This window comes from Molothrus ater, chromosome 30 (assembly GCF_012460135.2).
Source record: "Molothrus ater isolate BHLD 08-10-18 breed brown headed cowbird chromosome 30, BPBGC_Mater_1.1, whole genome shotgun sequence".
Lineage (NCBI taxonomy): Eukaryota > Metazoa > Chordata > Aves > Passeriformes > Icteridae > Molothrus > Molothrus ater.
The window spans coordinates 1,870,618-1,895,761 of record NC_050507.2 but is presented as its reverse complement, the minus strand read 5'-3'; the positions used below and the strand labels follow the sequence as shown (position 1 = coordinate 1,895,761).

The 25,144-nt window shown below is 66.9% G+C and overlaps 2 protein-coding genes across 4 annotated transcripts; one reads left to right on the top strand and one right to left on the bottom strand.

Annotated features, from left to right (window-relative positions):
* Positions 1-1,116: 1,116 nt before the first annotated feature.
* On the bottom strand, positions 1,117-15,631 carry ADCY6 (adenylate cyclase 6). The gene is made up of 22 exons (XM_036399948.2): positions 15,514-15,631; positions 13,798-14,632; positions 11,863-12,012; positions 11,652-11,773; positions 10,882-10,993; positions 10,687-10,814; positions 9,513-9,671; positions 9,284-9,425; positions 9,074-9,202; positions 8,577-8,602; positions 8,328-8,475; positions 7,629-7,726; positions 7,465-7,552; positions 7,273-7,389; positions 7,045-7,203; positions 5,413-5,588; positions 5,302-5,331; positions 4,513-4,642; positions 3,394-3,657; positions 2,454-2,658; positions 1,855-1,979; positions 1,117-1,770 (listed from the first exon to the last, which is right to left on the bottom strand). Exons 2-22 carry the CDS (start codon positions 14,629-14,631, stop codon positions 1,642-1,644), a joined length of 3,471 nt encoding a protein of 1,156 aa, XP_036255841.1. The 5' UTR covers position 14,632; positions 15,514-15,631; the 3' UTR covers positions 1,117-1,641.
* A 2,068-nt stretch (positions 15,632-17,699) lies between these two features.
* CACNB3 (calcium voltage-gated channel auxiliary subunit beta 3) lies at positions 17,700-25,020 on the top strand. 3 transcript variants are annotated; one of them, XM_036399834.2, is made up of 14 exons: positions 17,700-17,827; positions 17,967-18,059; positions 20,761-20,883; positions 20,965-21,087; positions 21,166-21,281; positions 21,347-21,411; positions 21,503-21,522; positions 21,741-21,821; positions 22,021-22,079; positions 22,165-22,274; positions 22,364-22,515; positions 22,593-22,688; positions 22,770-22,919; positions 23,871-25,020. In XM_036399834.2, the coding sequence occupies exons 1-14, from the start codon at positions 17,786-17,788 to the stop codon at positions 24,156-24,158; spliced, it is 1,518 nt and encodes a 505-aa protein (XP_036255727.1). In that variant the 5' UTR covers positions 17,700-17,785; the 3' UTR covers positions 24,159-25,020. The 3 variants fall into 3 exon arrangements, with proteins under 3 accessions (XP_036255727.1, XP_036255729.1, XP_036255728.1); XM_036399836.1 differs by lacking the exons at positions 17,700-17,827; positions 17,967-18,059 and adding an exon at positions 18,595-19,132; XM_036399835.2 differs by lacking the exons at positions 17,700-17,827; positions 17,967-18,059 and adding an exon at positions 19,536-19,668.
* Positions 25,021-25,144: the final 124 nt, after the last annotated feature.

Here is a 25,144-nt window from a genome sequence, read left to right as displayed (position 1 = left end):
CCGCGGGGGGGAGCCGTTGGTGGCGCGAGCGTTCCAAAGCAGGGAGGGACGTCAGGGGGCGGGGACTAAGAGAGACCACGCCCCCTCCTCAGAGACAGGCCACGCCCCGCAGGCTGAGGGGCTGCCCGCGCTTCCCCTCACGCCGTGAGGGGCTCCAGTTTCGGGGGGGGGGGGGGGGGGGTCCTGCAACACTTCCCGCACCTCGGAACGGTCCCCGTGGCCCCACCACCGGTTTCTCAGCTCCCCCTTCTACGCTTTGACACCAGAGGGATCTGGTGTGGCACTCCAACCCGAGACCCCCGCCTCACCGGGAGCTCAGTGTACCCCTCCGGTATGTTTCCCCCGTACTCCGGGAGCAGCGGGATCCCCCCACCCCTCCAAGATCCGGTTTTACCGGGGTCCCGCAGCCTCAAGACGTATCCTGTGCCCCCACAACCAACTTTTCACCCCCTTTCTCTTACCGGGAAGCCCGCGCTTCCCCTCACACCGTGAGGGGCTCCGGTTTCGGAGGGTCCCGCAACACTTCCCGCACCTCGGGGCGGTCCCCGTGGCCCCACCGGCGGCTTCTCAGCTCCCTCTTCTACGCACTGACACCCGAGGACCCCCGGGATACCGGTGTGGCACTCCAGCCCGAGACCCCCGCCTCACCGGGAGCTCAGTGTACCCCTCCGGTATGTTTCCCCCTATCCCGGGAGCAGCGGGATCCCCCCACCCCTCCAAGATCCGGTTTTACCGGGGTCCCGCAGCCTCCAGACGTTGCCTGTACCGCTCCAACCGACTTTTCACCCCGTTTCCCTTACCGGGACAGCTCCCGCTCCGACTGTATCTCGCTTCGGGACCCCTCCTCACCGGCTCCCGGTGTTTTCCCCCCCTGGGATCCCGAGCCCCCCTCCCAACCGGTAGACCCGTTCGCTCCCCTGCCCCACAGGCCAGGCCACAGCTCGTATCCAAAGTGTTTTATATATAATTTATCTGTACACACGAAGGACAAAGTACCTCAGGTCTGCGCTGGGGGTGAGGGGACCAGTGCCCCCCCCCCCACCCACTCCCCCCGGGTTGAGCCCCCCCCTCCCCAAAACTGCTTCCAAAAAAAAAAAAAAGAAAAGAAAAAAAAAGTCACTTCATTAGGGTTTTTTTGCATTTAAAAGGGGGAGGGTCTTTCCCCCCTCCCCTCCCCGCCACAGTCCCCCCGGAGGGAGCTGGGACCCCCGGGGGGTGAGGGGGCTGCGGAGATGCTGGGCCTGCGCCTCCCCACCCCCGCAGGCGGCACTTCAATTTGGCACATGGAGGGGGCTGGGGACCCCCAAAACCCCCTGCAGTCCCTTTTCTGGGGGGCGGGGGGCCCATCTCCCCTCTTTGGCACATGGGGGGTTGAGCAAAGGGATGGGGGGTTACCATGACCCCCTCCCACAAAAAACACCCCGGTGCAGGGCTGGGAAACACCCCCTAAAACACCCACGGAGGAGGGGCATAGGGTTACCTCCCCACACCCCCCAACCACCTCCTTGTGTCCATTTCTCCCTTTTTTTTTTTAATATATTTGGGGATTTTTTCCTTTTTTTTTTTTTTTTTTTTTTTTTGCCTGAGCTCGGCACAGGCTGGGGGAGTCCCTGGCATGGGGGGACACCACGGGGACCCCCCCTAACTGCCCCCAGGGCCCGCATTGAGGAAGTAGGTGGTCATCTCCCCCTTGCCCTTGACTTTGACCAGCCCCCGGCACTCCAACACGTAGCCCTTGGCCGCCAGCACCTGGTACAGGTCTGTTGTCACCTGCAGGGGGGGGACACAGGGGTAAGGAGGGGACACTGAGGGTCTCTGGGCAGGTGTCCTGTGTCCCTCCCACCCCTGACTGACCTGGATGCGGTCGGGGACCCCAGTGCTGTCCATGCGGCTCGAGACGTTGACGGTGTTGCCCCAAATGTCATATTGGGGTTTGCGGGCCCCGATGACTCCTGCGACCACCGGGCCCATGTTCAGGCCTGGGGAGGACAGGGTTGAGAGTCAGGGATGACCCAAACACTTGGGGAAGAGGGAAAAAGAGGAGTGAGGGGGGAAAAGAAGGGGTGGGGGTGAGCTTGGAAAAGGAGAGAGTGACAGGGAGAAGAGGAATGTGGAGGGGGAAAAGGGGAGGTGAGAAGGGAAAAGGGAAAGGGAGAAAGTAAGATTGGAAAAGAAGGGAGAGATTGGAAAAGAAGGGTGAGGGGAAAGGGCGGGTGAGGGGTGAAAAGGGGGTACAAGAGGGTAAAAAGGGCAGGAGGGGAGAAAAGGGGGTATAAAAGGAAAAGGGGTGTGAGGAAAATGGGGTAAGAAAGGGAAAAAGAAAAGGTGATTGGGAAAGGGAGGGAGGTGAGAGAGGAAAAAGGGGTGCAAGAGCCGCCACCACAAAGCCACAAACAACAGCGTGGGATGGCTGGAGGTGCAGAGGGGCGTGCAAGGGGCGTGCAAGGGCTCACCAATCTTCATCTGGAAGTTGTTGAAGGAGTGCTCGTTGATGTACTTCATCTGCTCCATGAGGTGCATGGCGTAGTCGGCCAGCGCCGCGATGTGGCTCCGGCCCTCGCGGTCGTAGGTGGCCGCGTTGAGCCCCGAGGCCGCCATGTAGGTGCTGCCAATGGTCTTGATCTTCTCCAGCTGCCGGTACTTCTGCTCGCTGATGATCTGGGGGATGGGCTGGGGTCACCCCCACAGCACCTCGACAGGGGGATGGGTGCCCCAAATCCTGTCCCCCCTCCTGTGGCTCCGTCAATGCTGTTTCATGGGTTTCCAGTACCTCCTACACCTGCACTGTGGCTCCACCAATGCTGCTCCACAGCCTCTCCAGCTCTGCACCCATTCCTGTGGCTCCATGAAAGCTGCTCCATGGCTTCTCCAAGGGTGAAGTACATCCTGTACCTCATCCCCACTGCTCCACAGCCTTTCCAGCACCCCATGACCACATCCTGTGCACCCCATCCTCATCCATGGTGCTCCACAACCTCTCCAGCACCCCCTGCACAGCATCTCCTGCATCCTGTCCCAAATATGGTGCTCTGCAGCCTCTCCATACCTGGTGCCTCCCATCTTGCACCTCATTCATGGTGCTCCATAATCCATGTCCATGTTCCCTGCACCCCATCCTCGTCCATGGTGCTCCACAGCCTCTCCTGCAACCTGTGGCTGTTGCAACCCCTGCACCCCATCCTCATCCATGGTGCTCCACAGCTTCTCCAGCACCCTGTGCCCACCATCTCCTGCATCCTGTCCCAAATATGGTGCTCTGCAGGCTCTCCCTACCTGGTGCCTCCCATCTTGCACCTCATCCATGGTGCTCCACAGCCTCTCCAGCACCCCATGAACCCCATCCCTGTGCACTTCACCCCCATGCACCCCCTCACCCCTTCCCCACCCCAGCACCTCATCGAAGTCGGCGATGATCTCGTTGAGCAGCCGCAGACACTCCACACCCTCGTTGTTGGCCTCCAGCTCCACGTAGAACTCGGAGAAGTTGCTGATGGAGGCGAACATGACGGCCACGCACTCGCAGGACTGGTAGTAGAGCTCGTCGTTGCGCCGCTCCCGTGCCAGAAAGTGCGCGGCCACGTCCTTGGGCAGGATGTTGTGCAGCAGCCGCCGGTTGTAGGCCTGGAGCTCCTCCATCTCCTCCTTCTCACCCGTTGCCTGTGGGCACAGAGCCAGGTGGGAGCTGCCACAGGAACCCCACAGCCACCCCGGCAGCAGGGTGTGGAGAGGGGGTTGGTCCCATCCCCATGGTCACCCCCGTGCTGGGGTGCAGGGAAAGGGGGTTGGTCCCAACCCCACGGTCACCCCAGTCCTGGGGTGTGGGGTGAGGGTTGTTCCCAGCCCCACGGTCACCCCAGTCCTTGGTTTGGTCCCAGCCCCACGGTCACCCCAGTCCTGGGGTGTGGAGAGAGGGTTGGTCCCATCCCTATGGTCACCCCAGTCCTTGGTTTGGTCCCAGCCCCATGGTCACCCCAGTCCTGGGGTTGGTCCCCACCCCACGGTCACTCCAGTGCTGGGCTGCAGGGAAAGGGTTGGTCCCAGCTCTGTGGTCACCCCAGTCCTGAGGTTGATCCCAGCCCCATAATTACCCCAGTCTGGGGTGTGGAGAGGGGGTTGCTCCCATCCCCATGGTCACCCCAGTCCTGGGGTGTGGGGTGAGGATTGTTCCCAGCCCCATGGTCACCCCAGTCCTTGGTTTGGTCCCAGCCCCATGGTCACCCCAGTTCTGGGGTGTGGAGAGGGGGTTGGTCCCATCCCCATGGTCACCCCAGTGCTGGGGTGCAGGGAAAGGGGGTTGTTCCCAACCCTGTGGTCACCCCAGTGCTGGGGTGTAGAGAGGGGGTTGCTCCCAGCCCTGCAGCCACCTTTGTGTCAGGCTGTGGGGGCAGGGTTGGTCCTGGCCCTGGATTGGTCCCTGTCCCATGACTACCCCAGTTCTGGGGTGCAGGAAGGGGGGTCAGTCTCAGGATGCAGGAAAAGGGTCATTCCCAGCCCCCCACACCTTGGTCCTACCTGGAGCTTCCAGAGGAAGTCGAGGCGGGCGGTGGACTCGACCTGCTGCGCGTGCAGGTACAGGGCGAGGGCAAACACGGCCAGGACCACGGGGGTCACGTAGCGCAGGGCCACCTTCCCCTCTGCTGGGCTGCAGGACCCCCAGGACCCCTGAGGTGGGCTGGGGGATCTGTCCCTGCCCACCCAGAGATCCCAAACTGCACCCAGAGGTCCTGAAGATCCACCCACCCGCTCCAGGGATGCCAAATCTGCACTCAGAGCCCAAAGTTCCCACTCACCCACCCAGGGGAACCCCAAACATGCACCCAACCCCAAAGATTCACCCACTCATCCAAAAGACCCAAAACCTGTACCCAGACCCCAAAGATCCACCCACCCACTCCAGGGATGCCAAATCTGCACTCAGAGCCCAAAGTTCCCAGTCACCCACACAAGGGAACTCCAAACATGCACCCAGACCCCAAAGATTCACCCACTTATCCAAGAGACCCAAAACCTACACTCAGGTCCCAAAGATCCACCCCAAAGACCCCCAAGATGCGTTCACCCTCTTCAGGGACCCCACAGCTGCACCCAAGACCCCAAACATTCACCTTCCCATCCCAGGCACTCTAAATCTGCGTGGCAGACCCCAAAGATCCACTCATCCACCCAAAGGAGCCCCAGATTTGCACCCAGACCCCAAAGCTGAACCCACACCAGAGACCCCGAGGCTGTACCCAGACCCCCAAGGGACCCTCCTGCTTCTGCCCACCCTCACAGCCCCACTGGCTTCAGCTTCCCACTCACCACTCTCCCTGGGTCATGTTGAAGGGTGGCCTGTGGGGACAGGAGCCAGGTGTCAGTGGGGTGGGGACACAGCTCCAATGTGGGGACCCCTGGGGGACTGGGGACACTCACAGGGCGTTGGCCAGGACCAGCAGGTCAGCATTGTCAAAGAGAGCTGCGTGAGGCCCCTCCACCAGCAGCAGGAACGTGGCCTCGATGCCCACCATGAGCAGCAGCTTCCCGATGCTGCTGATGTGCAGGAAGACGGAGCAGGCCAGCAGGCTGAGCACCACGCTGTAGCTGAAGTACTGGGGGGCACATGGTGGGATGCAGCAGCACCCCAGGAACACCAGGTGGTACCCAGGAACACCACATGGCACCCCTGGGATCTTTGCAGCGCCCTGATGGCACCACAGGAACCAGGACTGGCATTCCAGGAACCCCTGCAGCACCCCTGAATGCTGGATGGCACCCTGGGAACCCCTGTAGCACCCTGGGAATACTGGCAGACACCCCTGAGAATACCAGCAGGCACTCCTGGAAATCCCTGATGGCACCCCAGTAACCTCTGCAGCACACTGGGAACCCCACATGGCACCCCTGGAAACACCAGCCAACACCACGGGACTAATGAAGCACCCCAAGAACCCCAGATGGCACCCAGGAACCATGGATGGTACCCCAGGAACCCTGAATGGCACCTTGGGGACCCCAGGAACTCCTGCAGCACCCCAGGGACCCCAGAGAGCATCCCAGGAACCCCTACAGCACCTTGGGAACACTGGATGGCACCTTTGGGAACCCCGCAGCACCCCAGGGACCCCAGACAGCATCCCAGGAACCTCTACAGCACCTTGGGAACACTGAATGGCACCTTTGGGAACCCTGCAGCAGCCCTGGGACCCCAGAGAGCATCCCAGGAACCCCTGAAGCACCTTGGGAACACTGAATGGCACCTTTGGGAACCCTGCAGCAGCCCAGGGACCCCAGAGAGCATCCCAGGAACCCCTGAAGCACCTTGGGAACACTGAATGGCACCTTTGGGATCCCTGCAGCAGCCCTGGAACTCCTGCAGCACCCCAGGAATCCCAGCACCTCCCCACGCCCACAGGGACCTTGCACCCCTGGGGACACTGTGCCAGCACCCAGCAACCTCAAGGGCTCAGTGCCAGCACCCACTGAGGACCTTGGACCTGAGCAATCTGTCCCAGCACCCCGTGTGTGTGGGGACCCTGTGCTGGCACCCTGCACCCATGGGGACCCAGTGCCAGCACCCTTGGGGACACAGTGCCTACAGAGACTTGTGCCAGCATGTTTGGGGACACTGCAGCCATGGGGACCCAGTGCCAGCATCCTTAGGGACACAGTGCCTGCAGGGACCCCATTCCAGCACCCTGCGTCCTCAGGGACCCTGTGCCACCATCTTTGGGGACACAGTGCCTGCAGGGACCCCATTCCAGCACCTGCATCGTTAGAGACCCTGTGCCAGCATGTTTGGGGACACTGCACCCATGGGGACCCTCTGCCAGCACCCTTGGGGACACAAAGCCTACAGAGATCCGTGCCAACATTCCTGGGGACACTGCACTCATGGGGACCCAGTGCCAGCATGGGGGGACACTAACCCTCTGGGACCCTGTGCCAGCATCCCTGGGGATGCTGCACCCTTGGAGACCCTCTGCCAGCACCCAGGGGGGACTTGGCACCAGCAGGGACCCCTGTGGGAACCGTGCCCTGTGCCAGGCGGTGCCCATGGCCACTCACCTCAGGGAAGTCACAGGCCAGCCCGTCCCCGTGGCAGGAGCCCACGGCGGTGCCCAGGGAGAAGTTGAGGGCACGGAGCTGGCAGGGCCCCACAGAGCCGGGGGTGACGTTGAGCTCACGGGCAGCACAGTCCCGCAGGGCCACACGGCTGCAGGAGAACTGGGGGGGCAGAGGGGTGAGCTGGTGCCCCACAGCCCCCCAAAACCCCCCAGACCCCCGTGACCCTACCATGTTGACGAAGGCAGCGATGAAGACGAGGAGGATGGTGAAGACGGCGATGCCGGTGCTGCGGGCACGGGACTGGACGATGCCACGGGAGAGCTGCTGCAGGGCGGTGGGGAAGAGCTGGGGGGGCACCAAGGAGCCTGTCAGGCGTGGCTGAGCCCCCCAAAAACCCTCACCCAGCCCTCAGGTACTCACGGTGACGCAGGAGTAGATGGCACAGATGAAGAGGATGGCAGCAAGGAGGATGAAGATGCTGACGTAGACCCCGAGCATCAGCGAGGAGCTGAGGAGAGGTGGGACGTGAGTGATGGGGTTGGGGGGGGATCAGAGCTGGTATTTGGGGGGGCTGCAGCACTTACTGGGGGAACACCAGGATCTGGAGGCAGCAGATGAAGCAGAAGACAAGGAGGGTACAGGCCACGTAGCCACCAAAACGGTCATCGACCTTCTTGGAGTACTGAGGAGACAGGGGGAGGTGGGATGGTTGGATGGAGACAGGGGGGACCCCAGGAACCCCAGGGGGATCCCAGGGGAAGAATGGAGGTGGGACTGAGGGGACACCAGTGAATGGGGGGAACCTGGGGGACAGGATGGAGGGAAATGGGAGGACCCCAAAGGATGCAGATGAAGGGGGACTGGGGACATCCCAGAGGATGGGATACAGGGGGACAGAGGCAACCCCAAAGGGTGGGATAGAGGGGAATGGGGAACCTCAGGGGATGCAAGAAATGAGATGGAGAGGAAGGGGGCACCCCAGAGGGTGGGGAGAAGGGGCACAGGAACACCCTGGGGCATGGGATGGAGGGGCATGGGGGGGACTCCAGGGATGCAGGGAATGGGATGTAGGGAGGGGATCCCAGAGGATGAGAGGGGACAGGGGGAACCCCAGGGGATGAGGTTGAGAAGGTGGAGGGACCATGAAAGCAGCACAGAGAAGACCCCAAGGGATGCAGGAGAGAAGGGAGGACAAAGATGCTGATGGGGCCAGGGCAGAGGGGATTTCAAGAGACAGCCAGAACAGTGGGTCCAGAACAAAGGGAACAGAGGGCCCCCCCAACCTTCTTCTCCAGCTCAGGGGTCTGGAAGGTGAGCAGGAACTTCTTGACGTGGTCCTTGCGGAGCTGGTCGATGCTGCGGGCATCGATGGCCCGGCTCAGGAACTCATCCACCTCATCCTCAGGGTTCAGGGCCTCCTGGGCACCACGGCTGGGGAATGGGGGGGGTCAGGACCCTCCCAGGCCCCCCAGCTCTGCCCCAGGGAGGGGCTGGTCATGACCCCCCCAGCAGCCCAGCATGGGAACACTTACTTGTCCTTGCTGGAGTCATCGATGCCCTGGGAGACACAAGGGAGGTGTCAGAGACACTGGCATGGATGGGGGCAACCCTCATGAGTGACAAGGACATGGGACACCACCCCAGGGTCACCCAGGATGGGGGACAGAGTTCCAGGGGTAAATAGGGCAGGAGAAGTCCCCAAGGGTTTTTTGGCAAGGACAAGAGGGTCCCAGGGGTCTGCAAAGGGAGGAGGGAGGGGTCTAGGGGGGGTGTCTAACACCAGTGAGGATGGGAGACCCCTGAGGGTGCCCAGGACTGGTGAGAACAAGGAAGATAAGGAGGATCTCCAGTGTCTGCTGAGCACCAGGGGCCACCCAGGAACTCCCTGAGCCCCGCAGGCAGTGGAGGAAGCCACGAGGGCTGCGGACAGGGCTGGGGAAGCCACTGGCAGCCACGGAAGGGCAGCAAGGGGCTGATAGCACTGTGGTGAGGGTTCCCTGTGTCTGATCCCCTGCCCAGGGCTGCTCACCATCTGCCGGAAGGCCTTGGAGTCCTTGGTGCGGGAGAAGGAGCGCTCGGGCACCCAGCGTGGCACCAGCCCCTCGGTGGAGTTGGCACGAGTGCGCTGCAGCTTGGCCAGGATGGCTTTCTCCTCCTTCTGCAGGGTGACACGGCCATGAGGGGGGTGACCCCAGCTTTCCCACGCCCCTGCTGCCTCCTCAGACCACCCCCAACTCACGCGTTTCTGGCTGCAGCCGACGATGAGGAAGGTCTCGATGTTGTGCTCCTTGAGGTAGGCGTTGCGCTCGCCCCCGTGGCCCGGCTCCACCTCGTAGTCCCCGTTCAGGTACTGCAGCGTTGCCCAGGTGATGTGGATGCGCCTGGGGATGGGGGGATGAAGGTGCTGAGCCCTCCCTGCCCAGCACCCCCTACCCAGAGCCCAGCCCAGCCCCTCCTGCCCGGCTCACCCGGCTTTGCCGCCCGCTTCCATGTGGTTGGCGAGGGTGACATCGTTGGACCAGACATCGAACTGCCACTTGCGCAGCCCCAGCACGCCGCAGTGAACGCGCCCGCTGTGGATGCCCACGCGCATGTTCACGTTCACCCCCGTCACCTCACGCACCAACCTGTGGATGGCACCGGCACTGTGTCACCCCCTGGACACTCCATGGCACCCTCCATGGCACCCCCAAGCACCCCTGGCACCCCCAAGCACCCCATGGCATCCCCAAGCACCCTATGGCACCCCAAGCACCCTATGGCACCCTCCATGGCACCCCCAAGCACCCCTGGCACCCCCAAGCACCCCATGGCATCCCCAAGCACCCCATGGCACCCTCAAGCACCCCATGGCACCCCAAGCACCCTATGGCACCCTCCATGGCACCCCCAAGCACCCCTGGCACCCCCAAGCACCCCATGGCATCCCCAAGCACCCATTGGCACCCTCAAGCACCCTATGGCACCCCCAAGCACCCTATGGCACCCTCAAGCACCCTATGGCACCCTCCATGGCACCCCCAAGCATCCCATGGCACCCTCAAGCACCTCATGGCACCCTCAAGCACCCCATGGCACCCTCCCTGACACCCCCAAGCACCCTCTGGCACCCTTCATGGTACCATGTCACCCCCAAGCACCCTATGGCACCCCTAGGCACTGTGACCCAGACTGGTGAGTACTGGGAATGTGCCAGCACCAGGAATGGGACCTGTCCCCCAAGCTGTGGTGGCACCAGGGACACACCAGTACCAGACACAGCTTCTCAGGGTTGTGGTGGCACTTGGGACATGCCAGCCCAGGAGATGCCGTCCCCCAACATTGTGATGGCATTGGGGACACACCAGCACCAGGGTTGGATGCAGCCCCCCAAACTGTGGTGGCACTGGAGATGTACCAGCCCAGGAGATGGGCACAGCAGGGTCAGGTGCAGCCCCCAAGCCGTGGTGGCACTGGGGACAGGCACAGCAGGGTCAGGTGCAGCCCCCAAGCCGTGGTGGCACTGGGGACAGGCACAGCAGGGTCAGGTGCAGCCCCCCAAGCTGTGGTGGCACTGGGGACTGGCACAGCAGGGTCAGGTGCAGCCCCCCAAGCTGTGGTGGCACTGGGGACTGGCACAGCCCCCAGTTCTGCCCCACTCACGAGATGGCCTCGATCATGTCCACGCCCATCTCCACGCAGCAGTGAGCGTGGTCCCCGCGCGCCTCTGGCAGCCCTGACACGCAGTAGTAGCAGTCCCCCAGGATCTTGATGCGCAGGCAGTGGTTCTCCTGGGGGGCACCAGCAGGTTAGGAGGGCTCCAGGACCCCCCCAAAGTCCCCCAGCCCCTCCACTCACCGCAGCCAGCTTGTCAAAGCGGGCAAAGAGCTCGTTGAGTGTCATCACCAGCTCCTGGGCCGTGCACTGCGAGGCCAGGCTGGTGAAGCCCTCGATGTCCGCAAAGAGGATGCTGCCAGGAGGAAGAGCACGGGCTGAGGAAGGCCCCCACGCTGCCCCAGACACTCTCAAGCACCCCATGGCACCCCCAAGCACCCCATGGAATCCCCAAGACACTACAACACCTTCAAGCACCCCATGGCATCCCCAAGTACCCTATGACACCCTCAAGCAACCCCATGGCATCCCCAAGCACCCTACAACACCCTCAAGCACCCCATGGCATCCCCAAGCACCCTATGACACCCTCAAGCACTCCATGGCACCCCCAAGTACCCTATGACACCCTCAAGCACCCCATGGCACCCCCAAGCACCCCATGGCACCCTCTATGGCATCCCCAAGCACCCTACAACACTCTCAAGCACCCCATGGCACCCCCAAGCACCCCACAACACCCTCAAGCACCCCATGGCACCCCCAAGCACCCCATGGCATCCCCAAGCACCCTATGGCACCCCCAAGTACCCTATGACACCCTCAAGCACCCCATGGCATCCCCAAGCACCCTACAACACCCTCAAGCACCCCATGGCACCCGCAAGCACCCTATGACACCCTCAAGCACCCCATGGCACCCGCAAGCACCCTATGACACCCTCAAGCACCCCATGGCACCCTGGTGATGCCTCCCCCAAAGCTCTCCCATAACACCCCTGTCCCCACAGTACCTGACGTTGTCGTGCTTCTGGATGTAGATCTTGTGGAACATCATGTCCTCCTTCTTGGTGTTGATGTCCTCCTTCATCTCCATGGCCACGTGCTGTGGCAGCACTGACAGCAGCAGCCGCTCCTGCAGCCACAGCCGTGCCATCAGCAGGGTCAGGGGGTGCTGCTGGACCCCCAGCTCAGCACGGGGACCCCCGGGACCCCCCGTCCCACCTGCTGACGGTTCTCCCTCTGGAGGTGCAGGCGCGCCTGGATGTAGCCACGGGTCTCCTGGAAGGCCTGGCGCTGCGACACCTCGGCCGGGTAGTGGGTGCAGACCCCCACCACGTTGGTGCAGAGGAAGATCAGGGCATTGGCACTGAGCTGGGAGGGGAGGTGGGCTCAGTGAGACCACCCAAGGACCCCCAGCCAGCTCTGCCACCCTCCTCTGCAGCACAGAACCTTGGCTTTGGTATGGGGGTGCTGCTAAGGGGAGGAGAGGGGGCTGCAAAGAGGGGGGGTGGGTATGGGAACATGGGGGCTCAAGGCAGGGGGACAGGGGGGTTCAGGGACACAGGGTCAGGGGGATGTGGGGCACCAGAGGACATGGGAAAACAAGGCAAGGAGGCTGCAGGGACATGGGGCACTTGGGGCTATGAGAAATTAGGGGATGCAAGGACCTGGGGACACAGGATGGGGGGCAAAGGGACACGTTGGTGCAGAGGAAGATCAGGGCATTGGCACTGAGCTGGGGGGGGAGGTGGGCTCAGTGAGACCACCCAAAGACCCCCAGCCAGCTCTGCCACCCTCTCTGCAGCACAGAACCTTGGCTTTGGTATGGGGGGTGCTGCTAAGAAGGGGGTGTGGGTATGGGAACATGGGGGCTCGAGGCAGGGGGACAGGGGGGTTGTGGGACACAGGGTCAGGGGGATTCAGGGGACAGGGTCAGGGAGATGTGGGGCACCAAAGGACATGGGAAAACAGGACAAGGGACATGGGGGACTTGGGGCTGTGAGAAACCAGGGAATAGGGGATGCAGGGCCCTGGGGACACAGGATGGGGGGCAAAGGGGACATGGGGACACAGTGTAGGTGGGGCAAAGGGAACACAGGGTAGGGGGATCACAGGGGCCTGAGGACACAGGTTAGGGTGGCAGAGGGGACTTGGGGACACAGGGGACATGCACAGGGTGAATGTGGAGAGCCAGGGCAGGGGGAACATGGGGATGTGGGGATGTAAAAACCAGAGCAGGGGGGATCTGAGGATACAGGGGGCAGGGGTGCATGGGGTCCTGGAGCATGGGGGTCATGGGGACGCCCTCGGGAAGCAGAGGAAGTCAGAAAGCGGAGATGGCTGCGGAGGGAGCTGCGGTTTCCCCCATCCCCCGGGACCGGGGCCAGGGCTATTTATAGCGCTCCAGCACACTGGGACACTGGGAGCAGAGGCCTCACATCCCCTCCCCGGCCCCATCGCATCCCCGGAGCCCCATCGCTCCTGCCCTGAAAGGGTGAACCCTCCCCAGGGGGGGCGGCCCTTCCCGTGACCCCGCTGGCCTCGGATGTCATTGTGTTCCTCGCCCTGTGCCCCGCGGGGACAGCACGTGGCCCTGGCCCCGGCCAGGCAGGGCGAGGGTGACGGTGACGAGCGGCTCTGCTCAAGGAGGGGGAGCTGCTGGGGCCGGGAACACGCGGCCCAAGGGATGGGGGACCCCTCTGCACCCCCCGTGCAAGCAGCGCCCCTCCGGGAGCACTCAGAGAGGCAGGACAGGGGACACTGGGGACATTGGCAGTGTCCCAGCCCCCCTGGGTGACGGCCACTCCCCTGCCCTGGTGCCCTGCACTCGCGTCCCTCCTCGGGGGTTTCCGCCAACCCTACAACGGGGGCTTTGTGGGTGCCCCCTCCTCCTGTGCAGCCCACAATGGTGGGTCTGTGCCGGGGTGAGGAGCCCATCCCACCCCACTACGGGACCCCAGCACGGAACCTCCCCCATCCCCGAGTAGCCAAGGGGCCCCTCCTGCATCTAGAACTTTCCACCAAGTGCAAAAAAAAAAAAAAAAAAAAAAAGAAAAAATATCCCAAATTTGCCGAGCGGGATTCGGGGATGGGAGGTCCCACCTACAGCAGGGCGGGACCCCGCGGGGCTCAGCCCCTCCCAGGTGTGTCCCTTACCTGCTTCCAGAGGAAGGGGTCGGCGGCGTTGCGGTGCCAGGCGATGGCGAGGTGTAGGGCGGAGAGCAGGACCCCGGCCAGCACCGCCGCCCGCATCCGCACGGGCAGCAGCGTGTAGGTGATGTAGATGAAGAAAACGCTCCACCAAACCCCCTCGGCAGCGCTTCGGGGAGCCACGGCCACCGTCCCCAGCGCCTGCACCCCGGCCAGCAGCCCCAGCACCACGTAGCTCACCACCCACATGTAGTCCTGGGGGAAAGCGCTGCGACTGCACAGCACCATGAGGAGCAGGAACAGCGCCGTGGCACCGGCCAGCGCGGCGGCCGCCGGCACGTGGGGGGCACCGGGCAGGCAGAGGAAGAGCAGCATCACCCCACAAACCAGCACCAGCACTCCCATCAGCACCGTCAGACTGCTCTGGTTCATCTGGAAGAAGTAGCGCTGGTAGAGCCGCTCCAGTTTGGCCGACTGGAAGCGTTTGGAGCGGAAAACCTGGAGCAGGCGCCGCCAGCACTCGCCGGCCGACGGCCGCCCCCCATGTCCCGCCGCTCCCTTCGGCCCCTTGGCCTCGCCGTCCTCCAAGCCCGCGTCCACAGATTTGAGTCCCAGATCGCCCGCGGGCCCCTTCTTGCCGTAGTGATCCTCCTGCCAAGTGCAGCGCAGCCCCCGGGGGGGTCCCGCGCCCCGCTCCATCTCAGGGTCCTGCAGGCAGCTCATGTAGCGGGGGCCACAGAGGCCGGCTCGGGGCCGCGGGCCCTTCTTGCCGTTGCGCTCCCCCCATGCCGTCTTCCGCTCGTCCACCTTGGGCACCAGGATGCCGCTGAACCACGACATGCTGTGGGCACCGAGGAGGGGTCAGGGCTTGGTCCCCCCACCCTGACACCCCAACAGGAGCCCCGGTGTCCACGGGGGTGCGAGGCCGTGCAAGGAGTGGAGGGTTCTGATGTCCCCACCACCATCCTGGGGATGCAGAGCTCAGCTCTCCCTCTGTCCCCATGGGCCCTGTGGGCACGGCCAGTGCTGGGTTCCCGGTGCCCCAAAGTCCCGGTGCTGGGTGGCCGGTGCCAGAATCCTGGTGCACAGCGCCGGGTTCCCGGTGTCGGGTTCCCGTTGTCCCGGTGCCCAGTGTGTCCTGGTGCCCGGTGCGTGGCCCTGCCGAGGCCGCCCCGAGCCCGCCCTTCCCGGTGCAGCGACCTGCGACAAAGCTGGGACCGACCCGGGCGTCCCGGCCCTGTTTGTCTTGAACGGCGGCCAACGGGTTTTACCGGGCACGGCCGCCCCGGGGCACCGGGAACCAGCCGGGACGTGGCAGCCGGTCCCTGCTCGGGGCCAGCGGCGGTGGAGAACGGCCACCGGGAAGGGCCGGCCCCGGTGGTGGCGGCCGCCTCCCTCCTCCCCTCCGTCCCTCCCCGCTCCGGGCACGGGAGCCCCGCCGAGCCCGGCCCGGACACCGGGACCCACCAGCGCCCTCCGGCCGCCGCACCGGACTCTCCCACCGCACCGGCAGCTCCCGCCGCACCGGACCCCCCCCGGGGGCCGCACCGCTCCCGCCGCCCGGGGGCCCAGCCCGGTGTCGCCCCCCCGCCCCGATCCCAGTTCCAGTCCCGGTCCCGATCGCGGTCCCGGTCCCGATCCCCGACGCCGCCGCCGCCCCGATCCACCCCCCCCCCCCAGCCCCTCCCGCCGCTCCCGGTGCGCCCGGGCGGCCCCGCTCACCTCCGCCTCCGGCGCCGCCGGCCGCGGGGCCCCGCGCCCCGCCACGGCCCCGCCGCCGCCCGCTCCTACACGGCGGCCGCGCCGCGTTCCCGCCGCCCCATCTCGCGCCCAGGCCGGGCCCCCGGTGGCGGTGGCGGCCCCGGTCCCGGTCGCGGCCGCGCAGCCCCGGCCCGCCCCGGCCGGTGCCCGCCCCCCCTCCCCCCCCCCCCGCCCGGATCCGCTCCCGGGCGCTCCCGGCCGGGCGGCCTTAAAGGCGCAGCGGCGGCGGCGGGAACGGCCCGGTACGGCCCGGAGCGGCGGGGGCGGACTCGCACCCCCGGGGCTGCGCACACGCGCACGGACACGGACACGGACACGGACACGGACACACGCACCGACATGGCGGGGACAGCGCGGACACCGCGGCGGGGGTTCGCACAACCCCCCCGAGTGTGGCACTTGCACACCCACCCCAGTGCCCCCGGGCACATCCCCGTGCCCCCCGTGCACACGCACGCACTGCACACCCTGGCACACGCGCGTTGCACGCTCACGCACGCGAATCCCTTTGCACACCCGCGGCGTGCACACACCGCCTTGCACTCACCCCTACACGCACACTCATCCCCTTGCACACGCACACACACAAACCCTTGCACACACGTTTTCCATGCTGCACACAGATATTGCACATACACACCCTCCTTGCACACTTACACGCCCTTGCACACTCAGGCAGCCCCGTTATGCACTCGCACATAAACCCCTCGATATGTGTGTGCAAACACGCGAATCCCCGTGCTCACACACCTGTGCAGCCCCTTAGGTACAGCAGGCGTGCATGCAGGTGTGGGTGCACACACGCAGCCCTTGCACACGCAGCCCTTGCACACTCACCCTTTGCACACACACAGACGCTCACGGGGGCACGCATCCCCCTCACCCACACCCCACACATTTCACACACACTGCCTTGCACGCACACGTACACCCACCCCTTGCACACTCACCTTTACACATACACAGCCTTTACACACACCGCCCCCACCTTCATACACACAGCCCTTGCACACCCCCGTTACACCCTCCTTACACACTCACAGCCCCTCTTACACGCACCCTCACCCTGACTCGTCCCTTACACACTTACAGCCCTCCTTGTTTGCACACACACCCTGACACCCTCCTTACACACTCACACCCCCCCTGTTTGCACACACACCCTGACACATCCCTTACACACTCACAGCCCTCCTTGCACACGCCCCTTACACACTCACAGCCCCTCTTGTTTACACACACACCCTGACACACCCCTTACACACTCACAGCCCCCCCTATTTGCACACCCACACCCCCTTTGCAGACCCCCCCCATTTCCACGCACCCTCACGCCCACCCTGGCACAGGGGCCCCCCCTCACTGCGCTCCCCATCCCCGGTACCCCCACGCGTGTCCGTGGCACCGGCCCTGTCCTCCCCCCGTGGCAGAACCTCCCGTGCCCCCCCCTTCCCTTCCCTTCCCTCCCCCGCCGCGGCGGCGGCGCCGGGCCCCGGGGAGCGCTGATTAATCATTAATTAGGAGCCGCCGGCGGGGCCGTGTCCCTGTGGCCCCACGCGGAAGTCCCGCCGCGCGGGGGGTGGGGGGGGGGCCTGCTGGGGCTCCGTGGGGCTCCCGGTGCACCCCCGGTCCCGTTCTGCTCCTCCGGTCCGGTGATGCCGCAGCACCGGCACCGGCCAACACCGTGGGCACGGCGGGGACACGGGGCGTGGGGTGGGGGGGCTGCGAGCCCCCCACGGCCCCGCCCGCCCCACGCGGGAGTCTCTGGGGGCGTAACCCCGTGGGAGGGTGGGGGGGGAGATGCCCCGGTGTGGGGGTGACAAAAGGCACCGTGGAAGGGGCACGGTGACAGCGGGAGCCGTCCCGGTGGGATGCGGGCGGAGGGGCTCCCGCATCCCCGCACACGCGTGGGCAGGGCTGCGGCGGCCCCGGGGGGGGGCTCCCGTTGCCCGGTACGGCGCGGCCGGTCCCCGCAGCACTGCGGGTTGTGGGCAGGCTCCGCTGCCGGTGCCTCCCGGTGGCTGCCCAGCTGCGGGGGCGCGGAGCGGCCGCCGCGGGGATGGGCGCGGGGGCGGGCGGGCGGGGGCGGGGACGGCCGGGACGCCCCGGCGGCCCCGTGTGATGCGGAGCGCGGCGGTGGCGGCGGCGCGGCCCTTCCCCGCGGAGCGCCGCGGTCCGGTGTGGGGCTGCCCCGCCGGGATCCCCGCGGCTCCTCCGGTGGGTGCCGCCGGGGATGTCCGCCCCGGCGCAGCCTGACGCTTCCGGCTCCTTCCAGGTGAGCACACCGGAGCCTTCCCGGCCGTCGCGGGCCCCGTGCGGCCCGGTTCGGTTCTGACCGCTGAGCTGGGAGCCGCCGGTGGTGGCTCCGCGGCGGGGCCGAGCCGCCCGGTGCTCACCGCCCGCTCTCGCCGCAGAGCCCCCGGAGGCTCCCGAAGCGCAAGAGCCGCTTCAAGCGCTCGGACGGCAGCACCTCGTCCGACACCACCTCCAGCATCCTCCGCAGGCAGGTGAGCGGCCGGCACCGGTACCTACACCGGCACCGAGACTGGCACCGGGGCGGGGCAGCCTCGGCAGCCCCGGGTCCGCTGCTGCTGCGGCTCCGCATTAAAGCGCGGAGCTACGGTGGGGAGCGAGCGTCTCCCACCCCAACCTCCGCACTGGAGGGAGCTCGGGGGCCGCCTCCGCCCCGCCGCTCCCCCGGGACCGAGGCTGGGCGCCGGCACCGGGCGCCGGTAGCATCGCAACAGCCGCTCCCCGCGGCTAAAAATAGCGAGTGCTGCGTCAGGGCCGGGCCGGCGGCGGGCACCGGCACTGCGGCGCGGGGGGCGGCCCCGGGAAACTGAGGCAGCGGAAGGGGAACGGGCCAGGCGGGGCCGTAGAAGGGGCCGCGGGGCTCCCCTGCCGCTCCCTCAACCGGCACCGGGCCGGCTCCTCGCGCTGCCCGGGAGAGGCACGGATCTCCCCGCCGCCCCTCCACCGGTGCTTCGGTTTCCTCCGGCCCCGAGCTGCGCCCCCTCCCCGGCCGCCGGCGGTGAGCGGGTACCGGGGAGGCTCCGCGGAGGGCGGGGGGTTCCTGTCGGGGCGGCCGCGGGAGGCGCAGGACGGCCGGAGCATCCCGTATCCCTCGTGGGGTAGCGCCTCCTGTTCCGGTACTCCCCGGTACCCCCGGGGACCCCGCGACCCGGCCCAGCACCCGGCGCGGCCCCTTCAGCACCTCGGAGAGGGCCCGGCTGGGCCCCGCCATGTGCCCGGTACCGGGGCCCGTTCTCCATGCCTGGTGCCCGGTGCCGGTGTCGGCGGGCGGTGCCGCCGCTGTCCGAAGCGCCCACCCCGCCGAGCGCTGCCCCGATGGCCCCGGGCCGGCCGTGAGCTGTCCCGGGCCGGTCCCGCCGGGGCCGGTAACGGGGCGGGCCGGGCCGGTCCCCCGGGGCCCGTGGCTGCCCCCCTCCTCGGGGGCGGGAGGGGGGGGGGGCGCGGCGGGGGGGCGGGAGCGGCTCCGGCCCCGCCGCAGGGCTCGCCCTGCAGACGGGGCTGCTGCCGGCTCGGGGCAGGACCGGAGCCGCTGCACCGGAGCATGGAGGTACCCACCGGGACTCCCCCGCCGCCGCCCCGGAACCCGGAGCAGGCTGCACAGCCCCTCCCCGCTGCCCCGGGACTCTCCTCTCACCCGGAGCTCTCTTAGCAAACTATCCTCCCCCGCCGGGGCACCGGGAGCTGCTCCGGTGACCCGTCCGGGTGCTCCTCACCGGGACCGCTCCGGTCTCCCGGCTGCCAGCGCAGCCCCCCTCGCTGTCCCCACCGGAGAGGGGCCGGAACCCCCCGCCAGCACCGTGAACGGAGAACGGCGACCCCCAACCCGCACCCACCCACTCCCCCCCCGGGCTGAGCGGCGGGGGCGGCTCCGTGAGCCCCGGGGGGGCGGTGGGAGGCGGGGGCGGGGAGGGGCGGGGAGGGGCGGTGGCGGCGGAGCGGGCAGGGCCAGCCGGAGCCCGAGCCGCAGCCGGAACCGGAGCCGGTGCCGGTGGAGCGGGGCGGGGGGGGGGCGCGGGCGGCTCGGCTCGGCTCGCCCCGTCTATGTCGTTTTCTGACTCCAGCGCTACCTTCCTGCTCAACGAGGTACCGGCTCCGGTACCGGCCGCGGTATCGGGGGGACCGTGCGCGGGGGGTCGCGGTGGGTTCGGGGGGGAGCTCTGCGCCCCCCGGGGTGGTGATGGCGCACGAGGGGGCTGCGCCTCGGAGGGGGGGCCGTGCCCGGTGCGGGGCTCATGCCCGGTGCGGGGGGTGCTGCTGTGCCAGCCCCCGGCCCTTTGTTCCTCGCCGCCGCCACCGCTCTCGTCCCCCCCTCGCCACCGCCAGGACCGGGACCGGGAGCAGGCGGGGAGAGAACCCCGATCCCCGCGGCCGGGGGCCCCGCGGGGGGCGATGCTCCAGGCCGGGGGGGCTGCATGGGGGGGGGGGGGGTCGCTGGAGATGCTGTACCGGGGGACTCCCTGGGGATAATGGGGGGGTCGTGCTGGGGGGCAGCACCGGAACGCTGCGGAGCCATCCTGGCTGGCGATGCTGGGGGGTGGGGGATGCTCGGGGCGCGGTGACGATGCTGGGGGGGCCGTGCTGGGGAGGCCATGTTGGGGGGGGCTGTGCTGGGAATCCATTTTGCCCGGGGGGGGGGGCTGGAGGGGGTGTCCGGGCTCCCCCCGGTGTGAGCGGGGTGGGATGTGCAGGTTAACGGGGGGGGGCGGCGCTGAGCTCAGCCCGGCAGGGCCCGGGGGGCCTCGGGGGGGGGGCTCAGCCACATTCAGGGACCTATAAATATTTCACCGCAGCTTCTGCGCCTGTTCCAGGCGCAGCGGGCGGTGGGTAAATACCGGCGCGGCGGGGAGGGGGAGCCGGGGGTGCTGGGCTGAGCACCCCAGGGTGGGTTGGGGGGGACAGGGGTAAGATCCACATCCCAGCGTGACACGGGTCATCTCCCCATCCCTGAGCCTGTGGGGGTATCCCCCGCGACCCGCCCAGCACGTGGGGGCTGCACCCCAGGGCAGCTGTGCTGGGTGATGCCACCTGACACACCCGGCTCGATGCCAGCGTGGATCCCCAGAGCTGGACGGGGTCAGCAGGGTCCCCTCCCGAGGTTGGCACCGCCTCGGCACGAGGTCCCTCCTTGTGGGGGTTCCCCTCGCAGCCCCCCGGCACTGAGCCCCGCTCCCCCAGGGCTCGGCGGACTCCTACACCAGCCGCCCTTCCCTGGACTCCGACGTGTCCCTGGAAGAGGACCGTGAGGGCGCCCGGCGCGAGGTGGAGAGCCAGGCTCAGCAGCAGCTCGAGAGGGCCAAGGTATGGATGGGGAGACACCCAGGGCACGGCTCGGGGGTGCTGCCGGGGCCCAGGGGTGCTGATCGCCCCCAAAATCCCCAGCACAAGCCGGTCGCCTTCGCTGTGCGCACCAATGTCAGCTACTGCGGGGCGCTGGACGAGGAGTGCCCGGTGCAGGGAGCCGCCATCAACTTCGAAGCCAAAGATTTTCTGCACATCAAGGAGGTCAGCTGGGGTTTCTGGGGGGGTCTACTCAGGGCCAGGCACCTCCCCTGCTCTCACCTCTGCCCTGTCCTCGCTCAGAAATACAGCAATGATTGGTGGATCGGGCGCCTAGTGAAGGAGGGGGGGGACATCGCCTTCATCCCCAGCCCCCAGCGCCTGGAAGCCATGAGGCTGAAGCAGGAGCAGAAAGCCAGGTAGGGATGGGACCCCCGACCCCACTCTGGGACCCCCAACAGCCGCTCACCCCCTTGTTCCCCAGGAGAGCTGGCAATGCCTCGGGCCTCGGCGACAGCGGGAGCCGGCGATCGCCTCCCCCCTCCTTAGGTAAGGGCAGATCTCGGCCCAGGGGAATCGTGGGTGTCCTGAGGGAGTCCCCACTTGACTGTCACCAACCTCTGTCTCTTCTCTCCCCAAGCCAAGCAGAAGCAGAAGCAGGTGAGTTCCAGGTGCAGGGGGTGCTGGGGAGGGGGCTGCAGGCAGTGGCTGTTTCTGGGGTGGGCTGGGAGCAGAGACCCCCCCCCCCCCCCTTTTTCCCCTGATTATGGGGCTGGGAGGGCTCTGGGATTCTGTGCCTCTCTGGAATAGGCTCGTTGACCTCTCCCTGGCTGGGGGTGGGAGCACAGGGCACTGACACCCCCCGTGTACCCCTGCAGACGCAACACATCCCACCCTACGACGTGGTGCCCTCCATGCGGCCCGTGGTGCTGGTGGGGCCCTCGCTGAAGGGATACGAGGTATGGATGGATGGGGGGTGCAGGGTGGCCTCGTGGTGCCCTCAGGGTGGTGGCCCGTGCTCCTTGTCCCTTCCCTGCCCATGGTGCGCCGGCAGAGGGCAGATGGCGCGGCCGAGGGCGGTGGCACGGTGCTGAGCGGCTGCCACCTCCCCGCCGGTGCCATCTGCCGTGGCTCACCGGGCTGGCGGCCCCACGGCAGGTCACCGACATGATGCAGAAAGCTCTCTTCGACTTCCTCAAGCACAGATTCGATGGCAGGTGAGAGCATCGCCCCACCCAGAACCCCCCTCCTTCCACGGCCTGCGGGTCCCCAGGTGCCCACGGCGTCCCTGTGTCCCCTCAGGATCTCCATCACCCACATCACAGCCGACCTGTCCCTGGCCAAGCGCTCCATCCTCAACAACCTGGGCAAGCAGGCGATCCTGGAGCGCTCCACCACCCGCTCCAGCATTGGTGAGGGGCCAGGCTCCCCCCTTTGGGTACAGGGACCCCCTCCCAGGGCCAGCCCAGTCTCACACGGCCCCCTCCCCGTGTCCCCCCAGCCGAGGTGCAGAGTGAGATCGAGCGAATCTTCGAGCTGGCCAAGTCCCTGCAGCTGGTGGTGCTGGATGCTGACACCATCAACCACCCTGCCCAGCTGGCCAAGACCTCCCTGGCACCCATCATCGTCTACGTCAAGGTGTCCTCCCCCAAGGTGAGGGGTCACCACGGCTCTGGGGGGGGGTCCTGGCTGCCCCCCGCGGTGCTGTCACCCCCCTGTCCCCTCCCCAGGTCCTGCAGCGCCTCATCAAGTCCAGGGGAAAGTCCCAGGTGAAGCACCTGAACGTGCAGATGATGGCAGCTGACAAGCTGGTGCAGTGTCCCCCGGTGAGCCACCCGTCCCCCCACCCTGGGCATGCCTGGGGGGACCCCCGAGCCCTCCCTGAGCCCTCTCACCCACCCCCCCAGGAGCTCTTTGATGTGATCCTGGATGAGAACCAGCTGGAGGACGCCTGCGAGCACCTGGCTGAGTACCTGGAGGTTTATTGGCGAGCCACGCACCACCCGCCACACGCCCCCCACGCCGTGCCCTCACCCACCGGCCTGCCAGGCCTGCAGGTAACCCATGTCCCCCCCCCCCGGCAACTGGGGGGCCACACAATCCCCCTACACTGTCCCCACGGCCCCCTCCCTGCTCCCCAGGGGCAACTGGGGGGCCACACAGCCCCCCACACTGTCCCCATGAGAACTCAGCATAGGAGTGATGGGGCCACACAGCCCCCACACTGTCCCATGGCCCCCTCCCTGCTCCCCAGAGCCCCCACACTGTCCCCACAGCCCCCCACACTGTCCCCATGCCCCCTCCCCTGCTCCCAACTGGCCACTGCCACACGGGGGAGGGCATGAGGGGCACACAGAGCCCCCCAACTGTCCCCACGGCCCCCTCCCTGCTCCCCAGGGGCAGCTGGTACAGGGGTCCACAGGTCAGAATTGGGGTTCCACTCTGTGCACAGGTCAGAATTGGGGTCCCACTCCGTGCTCCTTATGGGGGTGCCCAGGTTGGGGGGGCATGCAGCTCCCCAGCCCCCCCTCCCTGCTCCCTATGGACAGTTGGCACAGGGCTCCAGAAATGGGGGGGGGGGGGGGGGGCACAGAGCCCCCATCCCTGCTTCCCATGGACACCCAGCACAGGGTGCCAGGGCTGGAGGGGCACACGCAGCCCCCATCTCTGCTTCCCATGGACACCCAGCACAGGGTGCCAGGGCCAGGGGGGCACACGCAGCCCCCATCCCTGCTTCCCATGGACACCCAGCACAGGGTGCCAGGGCCAGGGGGGCACACGCAGGCCCCATCCCTGCTTCTTTCCCATGGACACCCAGCCCAGGGTGCCAGGGCTGGAGGGGCACACGCAGCCCCCATCCCTGCTTCCCATGGACACCCAGCCCAGGGTGCCAGGGCCAGGGGGGCACACAGAGCCCCCTCCCTGCCTCCTTCCCATGGACACCCAGCCCAGGGTGCCAGGGCCGGGGGGGCACACGCAGCCCCCACCTCTCCACGCCCTGCCCGCAGAGCCAGCAGCTGCTGGGGGAGCGGGGCGAGCACTCTCCGCTGGAGCACGACAGCCTGATGCCATCGGATGAGGCGGGGGACACCTCGCCCCAGCCTTGGGGGGCCACGTCCCAGCGCAGCTCGAGGCACCTGGAGGAGGAAGAGGAGTACGGGGACCCCTACCCCGACCTGTACCAGCCCCACCGGCACCACCACGGCAGCGGCCCCGGCACGCCCGAGCGCCCGAGCGAGCGCAACCACGACAGGAACTGGCAGCGCAGCCGGCCCTGGGCCAAGGACAGCTACTAGGGCTGGCACAGGGGAGGGCACGGCTGGGAACCGGCCCCTCCCCAAACCCCGGGCGCTCCCCGCCTCGCCCCAGCCCCGCGCTGGGGGTGCTCAGACAATCGAACTCAGCACCGGCAGCTTCCTCTGGCCCGGCCCCACCCCGGGCACGATTTCAGCCATAAGCACAGCGAGGTTGAGGGGAGAGCCCGGCGGTCAGGATGCCCTGGGACTCCCCGGTGAAGTTTTGGGGAGCCTGGGGACAGACACACGCCTTGGCCCTGCCTCAGTGTCCTCCCCACCCATCACAGGTCGGCTCATTGTCCGCAGGGCAGCTGCCATGGACAGTGGGTGCCCCCCCCGATAAAAAGGGGAGGTAAGGAGGGGGGGCGGTTGTAGCAGCATCCCCCAGCCCGCACGGAGCCGAGGAAGGAAGGGAAGGTGCCTGCTCACCCCCCCCGGGACCTGGCCTGCCCCCTCCCCACCCCTGCATGGGACCCCCGGGAGGAGTGGCTCACACCACTCGCTTCGCTCTGCACCGATCTCCCCCCGCCCCCGGTCACCGCGGCCACCCCGGCCCTGCCCCCGCCATGGGGAGGGTCCCTCGGGGGCCGCCCGGGCTGTGGGGGCTGCTCCACCACGCTTGCACCACCCACTGCCCTGTCCCCAACGTCCCCATGCTGTCACCGCACGTCACCACAGTCCTGTAAATACGGCGCCCACCGCCCTCGAATGGGGGTCCTGGCGTGGGCTGAGCCCCCCCCGCGGCCATTATTGGTGGGAAGGGGGGGGAATGGGGTGGGGGCCACAGATTTGTTATAATTTCTTTTGTAGAAAGCACTGATTTCCCTGTAATTGGTTTCAGAAACACACACGAGTGCTCAGAGGTGCTTGGTGTCCGTGTCTGTGGAGGGGACGTGGGGGAAGCTGGTTTGGGGAGGGGGGTGCTGAGTACCTCAAAATGCCCCTTTAGGGCACTGCTGGCTTTTGTCCCCATGGGAGGTGGCACC